The sequence below is a fragment of the Somniosus microcephalus genome, chromosome 7, assembly GCF_052327205.1.
Source record: "Somniosus microcephalus isolate GS21.2 chromosome 7, FLI_Smic_1.0, whole genome shotgun sequence".
Lineage (NCBI taxonomy): Eukaryota > Metazoa > Chordata > Chondrichthyes > Squaliformes > Somniosidae > Somniosus > Somniosus microcephalus.
Genome location: NC_140993.1, coordinates 1,298,270 through 1,307,265, shown reverse-complemented (window position 1 = coordinate 1,307,265; position 8,996 = coordinate 1,298,270). Strand labels below are relative to the sequence as shown.

The window sequence follows — 8,996 nt, the reverse complement described above, 5'->3', positions numbered from 1 at the left end:
CAGCAAAAGGAGCTGCAGAGATACAACAAAAGACACAGGACTTCGGCACCCATGAAATGACACAGGGTTTCGAAAGATGTTATCGCTGTGGCAGATCCACCCATAACCAGAGCGACTGCTGGTTCAAGGACAAAGCATGCAGGCAATGCGGGAAGATTGGACACATTGCACGGGTATGCCGATCTGGACAAAATAAATCCACTGACAGAAAGAAAAAATCAATAAAGAAAAGTACAGGAAGGTACAAATGATGACAGACAGTAGCTCCGAAGACCAGAAGAGCGATAGTGACTTCGAAAACAAGAGACTAAGCTGTCTCAAATTACATAATGTACTTGCCAAAGATGATTACCAAACCATTTGGGTTACCCTCACAATAGCAGGGTCCCCAGTTGAAATGGAGCTAGATACAGGATCAGCTCTAACCGTAATAATCGGCGGGATTACCAGAGGCTATTTTCGCATATACCTCTAAAAGACACATCCATTATCTTAAAAACATATACGGGGCAGAAAGTATACCCCAAAGGAAAAATAAGGGTGCCTGTTGTATACAACGGCAAAGAAATACAAAAGTTGTATTTATACATTCTACAAGATGGTGGTCCACCGTTGTTGAGACGTGAATGGATCAGGAAGATACGTTTAGACTTGCACTCCATTCAGGCACTGACGGTGACCAGTAAGGAAAAAAACAATGATGACATCATACCTGAACGATTAAAAGACATCTTGGCCAATGCCAAAGAAGTGTTTCAAGAGAAACTAGGAACCTTGAAAGGCATCACCGCCTCAATAAAATTGGAAGATGCAGCAATTCCCAAATTTTTTAAGGCAAGACCGGTGCCATACGCAATACGTCCAGCAGTCGAGGCAGACCTGGAGAATTTGGAAAAAGCAGGCGTATTATCCAAAATAGATTGGAGCGAATGGGCAACACCCATCGTTCCAGTCATGAAAAAAGCATTGAATAAAGATAAATCTGAAGAACAGAGAAAAATTCACATCTGTGGTGACTTCAAGGTGACTGTAAACCCGGTCCTTCACACAGTACAGTATCCTCTTCTGAGGATAGAAGATATTTTCGCCTCACTATCCGGAGGGAAACGTTTCACCAAAATTGACTTGGCACAGGCATATCTACAGATGGAGGTTGAGGAGGCCTCTAAAAAGTATCTCACGATAAACACACACAAAGGCCTGCACCAGTACAATCGACTGGTTTTTGGAGTAGCATCAGCTCCAGCTATCTGGCAAAGAGCTATGGAGCAAGTCCTGCAAGGGATTCCGGGGACTCAATGCTACCTAGACGACATCCTTATAACAGAAGAAAATGACAACGAGCACCTTGCCAATTTGGAGCAGGTGCTCACTAGGCTGAAAGAACGGGGCCTACGAGCGAATCGCCCGAAGTGTGAACTTTTCCAAATTCAGATATCATATTGTGGCCACATAATTAATAATGAAGGGTTGCATAAGTCACCTGAAAAAATTGAAGTGGTAATAAAAGCCCCAGCACCTGAAAATGTTTCACAATTAAGGTCGTTCCTGGGATTAATTAATTACTATCATAAATTTTTACCAAACTTATCAACTCTTCTACACCCTCTTAATGAACTTCTACAAACAAGAGTGATTTGGAAATGGAACAAAGACTGTAAATGTGCCTTCCATAAATGCAAAGACTTAATCACATCCGAAGAAGTTTTGGCTCATTACAACCCATCACTGCCAATCAGACTGGCGTGCGATGCATCCCCTCACAGCATAGGAGCAGTATTATCCCATAAATTCCCTGATGGCTCAGAACAGCTGATAGCTTTTGCGTCACGCTCATTAAACTCAGCTGAGCGTAACTATGCCCAAATCGACAGGGAAGCACTCAGCCTGGTATGGGGAGTGAAGAAATTCAACCATTACCTACACGGACAAAAATTTACCTTGTTGACTGACCATCAACCCCTCATCTCCATATTCAACCCTAAAAAATGTGTTCCCATTATGACAGTGCAAAGGCTACAGAGGTGGTCCCTTTTTCTAGGGGCACACCAATACAACATAGAATACAAAGAATCAAAACAGCATGGGAATGCTGACGGTTTATCGCACCTACCATTGCCAATGGTAGAAGAGGCACCTACAGTAGACCCAGTAGAGACGTTCCACTCTACCATAGTGGAATGTCTACCAGTGACAAATTCTGCCATTGAAAGGGAGAGGAGAAATGACCCGACTCTCTCATGGGTCTACAATTTAACAGTGAAGGGATGGCCAGCACATGGCGAACCACTGTTGCCAGCATTCTCGCAAAGAAGAGAACAGCTGTCAGTGTGCCGAGGAACCTTGATGTGTGGATCCAGAGTGGTGATTCCACCCAAACTCCAGGATAAAGTGCTAAAGGAGCTTCACGAGGGGCATCTGGGTGGAGTGAAAATGAAGAACCTAGCTAGGGCGTTTGTATGGTGGCCAGGTATCGATGGAGACATCGAAGAAATGACCAAGAGCTGCCTAGGATGCCAGAAGGTCCAAAACGCTCCACCACAAGCCCCTCTACATCCATGGGAGTGGCCCTCATCTCCCTGGCAAAGGGTGCACATCGACTTTGTTGGTCCATTTATGGACTCAATGTTCTTAATCGTGGTTGATGCACACTCCAAGTGGCCGGAGGTAATAAAGATGTCCTCCACCACCACGGAAAAAACCATCACAGTATTAAGGACCATATTTGCCAGGAATGGGCTGCCAGAACAGATATGTTCTGATAATGGACCACAATTTGTGTCCGAAGAATTCAGAAAGTTCTTAAAAAACAATGGGGTTAAGCACTACACGTCCGCCCCATACCATCCCGCCACCAATGGATTGGCTGAAAGGTTTGTCCAGACCTTCAAGAAGGCCATAAAGACCATGGGTAATGAAGACATAAAACTTCAGCACAAGGTGGATAACTTCTTATTCGCATACAAGAATGCAACACATATGGTTACCAACCAAACCCCTGCCATGATGTTCTTCAATAGAAACCTAAGATGCCGGCTGGATTTGGTCAAGCCCAACATCAGAAGGGATGTGGAGAACCGGCAGTTTCAAGGCATGAATGAAAGGCCAACTAGGGCCTTCCAGATAGGTCAACAGGTTTTGGCCCGGGACTACCGTACCGAGAAATGGCAGCCTGGAACTATCTGCACATGACTAGGACCACTGATGTATACCATGGACATCGGAGAAAGCATACTAAGGCGCCATGCTGACCAAATCATAAAGTCATCCGAAAAGGGACAACCTACACCACAACTCTATACATCTAACGATGAAGTAGAGATACCCATATCTACCTCCGATCCGGTGATACTGGAACCCGATGAACCCAACACTGGCATTCAAGCCGAATCAGCCTTGCCAGAAGAACCTACTACACCACCAGAAACTACTACACCCCTGAGGCATTATCCGGACTGAGTCAGGAAGCCTCCTGAGAGATTAACTTATAATTAATTAACTACAGCAATCTATATTATTTTGCTTATAACATGTAATTAATAATTACTTAAAATATGATGTACTGGTTAGCTAAAAGGGGAGGAATTGTGGTGTATGTACCTTTAAGAGCCCCAGGTGTGCTGTAATGCCGGTAATTGCCACTCGGGCTATATAAGCCTGCATATTGTGTATATCCGTTAGGACCACCCCCCCCCCCAGACTTTGCTTAGTAAATACCTATGAACCAACTCCTGTCTTCAGTGTCTTTATCAACACATGGACACTACACATCTGACATTATTCTCTGACAATATAAGCTGTGCATTTATGCATCTCTCCACTTCACCTGATGAAGGAGCAGTGCTCCAAAAGCTTGTGATTTCAAATAAAGCTGTTGGACTGTAACCTGGTGTTGTGTGATTTCAAACACGGATTTACAAAAGGTAAACCGTGCTTGACTAATCTACTGGAATTTTTTGAGAATGTAACTGGTAAAATAGAAAAGGGAGAACCAGTGGATGTGGTGTATTTGGACTTTCAGAAGGCTTTTGATAAGGTCCCGCATAAGAGATTAGCGTGCAAAATTAAGGCACATGGGATTGGGGGCAAGGTATTGACTTAGATAGAGAACTGGTTGGTGGATAGAAAGCAAAGAGTTGGAATAAACAGGTCATTTTCCGAGTGGCAGGGAGTGACTAGTGGGGTACTGCAAGGATCGGTCCTAGGACCCCAGCTGTTTAAATATATATAAATGATCTGGATGAGGGAATTGGATGTAATATCTCCAAATTTGCAGATGACACAAAGCTGAGTGGGCCTGTATGCTGTGAGGAGGATGTTGTGAAACTCCAGTACGATTTGGACAGGTTGGGTGATTGGGCAGAAACATGGCAAATGCACTATAATATGGATAAATGTGAGGTTATCCACTTTGGTGGGAAAAACAGGAAGGCAGATTAATATTTGAATGGCAATAGATAGGGAGAAGGGGAAGTGCAAAGAGACCTGGGTGTTCTTGTGCACCATTTGCTGAAGGTAAGCATGCAGGTGCAGCAGGCGGTTAAGAAGGCAAATGGTATGTTAGCCTTCGTAGCAAGAGGGTTCGAGTACAGGAACAAGGATGTCTTGCTGCAGTTGTACAGGGCCTTGGTGAGACCGCACCTTGAGTATTGTTTGCAGTTTTGGTCGCCTTATCTGAGGAAGGACGTTCTTGCCATGGAAGGAGTGCGGCGAAGATTCACCAGGATGATACCTGGGATGGCAGGTATGACGTATGAGGAGAGATTGTGTCGATTGGGCTTATACTCACTGGAGTTTAAAAGGTTGAGAGGGGATCTCATCGAAGCCTATAAAATTCTGTCAGGCCTGGACAGACTAGATGCAGGAAGGGTGTTTCCGATGGCTGGGGAGTCCAGAACCAGGGTTCATAGTCAAAGGATAATGGGTAAGCCATTTAGGACTGAAATGAGGAGGAATTTCTTCACCCAGAGAGTGGTGAACCTGTGGAATTCTCTGTCACAGAGGGCGGTGGAGGCCAGTTGATTAAATATATTCAAGAAGGAGTTGGATATATTTCTTAAGGCTAAAGGGATCAAGGGATATGGGTAGAAGGCTGGGACAGGGTACTGAATTTGGATGATCAGCCATGATCTCATTGAATGGTGGAGCAGGCTGGAGGGGCCGAATGGCCTAATCCTGCTCCTATCTTCTATGTTTCTGTCAACAGCCCAGAGTGCAAGCAATGGGAAGGGCCCTGAAGCACCAAGCCCAGGAAGTTACATTTAAAACGTTCAATGATTCTGGTAATGATCATTTCAATATGTGCAAAATAAATCAATTTGTGTCAAACAGTTATTTCCTGCACTAAAAGTGGCGGGCTTTTTGAAATGGGCAATTAATCCCAGCTCAGCCAATCGGGGCCTGAGTTTGCAGCGTTTCATTGATTGGTCAGAGTTGGGTTTAAAGTGGGTGGGCGCCGGCCTCCAGCCAACCAGTGCTCGGGGCAATCCCTCACTGAGTATAACAAGGCAGACACACAGCAGATTCCGCATTAACAGTCCATTAAGATGGAGAATGAAGTAGTTGACTCAGAGACAAGGGTCCGCAATTTAAATAAAGGAAACTACGATGGTCTGAGGAGCGAGTTGGGTAGGATTGATTGGGGAATGGCACTCAAAGGGTTGACGGTGGATAGGCAATGGCAAACATTCAAAGACCAAATGGAAGATCTACAGAATTTGTTCATCTCGGTTTGGCATAAAAATAAAACAAAAAAGGTGACTCAACCATGGCTAACAAGGGAAATTAGGGATAGCATAAGATCCAAGGAGAGGACATATAAATTGGCTAGAAAAAACAATAATCCTGAGGATTGGGAGCAGTTCAGGAGTCAACAAAGGAGGACAAAGGGATTAATTAAGAAAGGGAAAATAGAATATGAGAGTAAGCTAGCAGGGAACATAAAAACTGACTGTAAAAGCTTTTATACATATGTGAAGCGAAAAAGATTGGTGAAGTCAAGCGTAGGTCCCTTGCAGTCAGAATCAGGGGAATTTATAATGGGAAGCAAGGAAATGGCAGACCAACTAAATACATACTTTGGTTTTGCCTTCACAAACGAGGACACAAATAACCTCCCAGAGACGCCGGGGAACATAGGGTCTGATGAAAGGGAGGAACTGAAAGAAATCAGTATTTGTAGGGAAATGGTGTTAGGAAAATTGATGGGACTGAAGGCCGATAAATCCTCAGGGCCTGATGGTCTACATCCCAGGGCACTTAAGGAAGTGGCCCTAGAGATAGAAGATGCATTGCTGGTCATCTTCCAGAACTCGATAGACTCTGGAATGGTACCCATGGATTGGAGAGTAGCTAATGTTACCCAACTGTTCAAAAAAGGTGGTAGAGAAAAAGCAGGGAATTATAGACCGGTAAGCCTGACATTGGTAGTGGGGAAAATGTTAGAGTCTATTATAAAAGATGTAATAGCAGAACACTTGGAAAGCAGTGACAGGATCGAACAAAGTCAACATGGATTTACAAAAGGTAAATCGTGCTTGACTAATCCACTGGAATTTTTTGAGAATGTAACTGGTAAAATCGATAAGGGAGAACCAGTGGATGTGGTGTATTTGGACTTTCAGAAGGCTTTCGATAAGGTCCCACATAAGAGATTAGCGTGCAAAATTAAGGCACATGGGATTGGGGGCAAGATGTTGACTTGGGTAGAGAACTGGTTGGCGGACAGAAAGCAAAGAGTTGGAATAAACGGGTCATTTTCCAAGTGGCAGGCAGTGACTAGTGGGGTACCGCAAGGATCGGTCCTAGGACCCCAGCTGTTCACAATATATATTAATGATCTGGACGAAGGAATTGGATGTAATATCTCCAAATTTGCAGATGACACAAAGCTGGGTGGGAGGGTAAGCTGTGAGGAGGATGTCATGAAACTCCAGTACGATTTGGACAGGTTGGGTGATTGGGCAGAAACATGGCAAATGCACTATAATGTGGATAAATGTGAGGTTATCCACTTTGGTGGCAAAAACAGGAAGGCAGGTTATTATTTGAATGGCAATAGATTGGGAGAAGGGGAAGTGCAAAGAGACCTGGGTGTTATTGTGCACCAGTCACTGAAGGTAAGCATGCAGGTGCAGCAGGTGGTTAAGAAGGCAAATGGTATGTTGGCCTTCGAAGCAAGAGGGTTCGAGTACAGGAACAAGGATGTCTTGCTGCAGTTGTACAGGGCCTTGGTGAGACCACACCTTGAGTATTGTGTGCAGTTTTGGTCACCTTACCTGAGGAAGGATGTTCTTGCCCTGGAGGGAGTGCAGTGAAGATTTACCAGGCTGATACCTGCGATGGCAGGAATGACGTATGAGGAGCGATTGTGTCGATTGGGCTTATACTCACTGGAGTTTAGAAGGTTGAGAGGGGATCTCATCGAAACCTATAAAATTCTGTCAGGTCTGGACAGACTAGCTGCAGGAAGGATGTTTCAGATGGCCGGGGAGTCCAGAACCAGGGGTCATAGTCTAAAGATAAGGGGTAAGCCATTTAGGACTGAAATGAGGAGGAATATCTGCACCCAGAGAGCGGTGAACCTGTGGAATTCTCTGCCACAGAGGGCGGTGGAGGCCAGTTCATTAAATATATTCAAGAAAGAGTTGGATATATTTCTTGAGGCTAAAGGGATCAAGGGATATGGGGAGAAGGCAGGGACAGGGTACTGAATTTGGATGATCAGCCATGATCTCATTGAATGGCGGAGCAGGCTCAAAGGGCCGAATGGACTACTGCTGCTCCTATCTTCTATGTTTCTATGTTTCTATGTGCTGAGATCTGTTAAGAAAATGGCCAGGACCAAGCAGACAGCGCGCAAATCGACCAGAGGGAAATCTCCTCGCAAACAGCTGGTGACCAAAGTGGCACGGAAGAGCGCTCAAGCCACGGGCGGAGTGAAGAAACCCCATCGCTACAGACACGGCACTGTGGCTCTGAGGGAGATCCGCCGCTACCAGAAATCCACCGAGCTGCTGATCCGCAAACTGCCCTTCCAGCGCCTGGTGCGGGAGATCTCTCAGGACTTCAAGACCGACCTGCGCTTCCAGAGCTCGTCTGTGATGGCCCTGCAGGAGGCCAGCGAGGCTTACCTGGTGGGGCTCTTTGAGGACACCAACCTGCGCGCCATCCACGCCAAGCGAGTCACCATCATGCCCAAAGATATCCAGCTGGCCTGCCGCATCCGCGGGGAGCGCGCCTAAACTCACTCTGCCCGGTTCCAGACTTTAGCACCAGATACAACAACGGCTCTTTTTAGAGCCACCAAATCAGCAAAGGAAAGAGCTGCGATCGGCGCAAGGCAAATTGGTCTGTGCACACATCATGCAGGTCTTGCGGTGTTAATTGGGATTTATAATGCGGGGGCAGTGAATATCTGGGTGTGGTCTAGGTTTAAATGTGAGTGATCTGCCCAGTAAGAAACTATAAGTGGGAGCTCTGATTGTAAATTGATCCAACTCCACATACCGGGATAGATTATCGGGAGAGAACGTGGTGTCTGAAGTCTGACTCTCACCTTTAAAGCCAGCTCTTAATGCGGGGACAGACGGGAACTTTAGTTACTATTGGAAATATTTTAAATTAACCAGAGCTCCAATTCTGGTTCGATTCTGCCAAGTAAAAGGGGACATGTTTGTATGGTTCTGGATGTATATATTTCTCCCTATGGAATTAATGTCCCAATGAGGAACGGTAAGCCCATCCACCGCTCACTCACTTTCTACTCGGTTCTAAACATCCAGTCATATTCGGCTCTCCCAATACCATGTTCATTGAATGCCGGTCTCACGTTCGGGTTCCGTGTGTTTTGTTTTACTCTGAAGCCAGACATTCTCTATATTGAATCACCGATCTGAATATTCACTCACAGCAAGCCCGCTAGTGTTTGTAGATCTAGTTTTCTACATGCTCGACAGTGTCATGTTTATAGCCGAAAATGTATGAACAGTAACCAG

General features: G+C 45.3%; 1 protein-coding gene across 1 annotated transcript; it reads left to right on the top strand.

The window, feature by feature from the left end:
• Nucleotides 1–7,832: 7,832 nt before the first annotated feature.
• Nucleotides 7,833–8,243, top strand: LOC147114443 (histone H3-like). Its single transcript, XM_085992081.1, has one exon. It carries the CDS (start codon nucleotides 7,833–7,835, stop codon nucleotides 8,241–8,243), a length of 411 nt encoding a protein of 136 aa, XP_085848207.1.
• The last annotated feature ends 753 nt before the right edge of the window (nucleotides 8,244–8,996 follow it).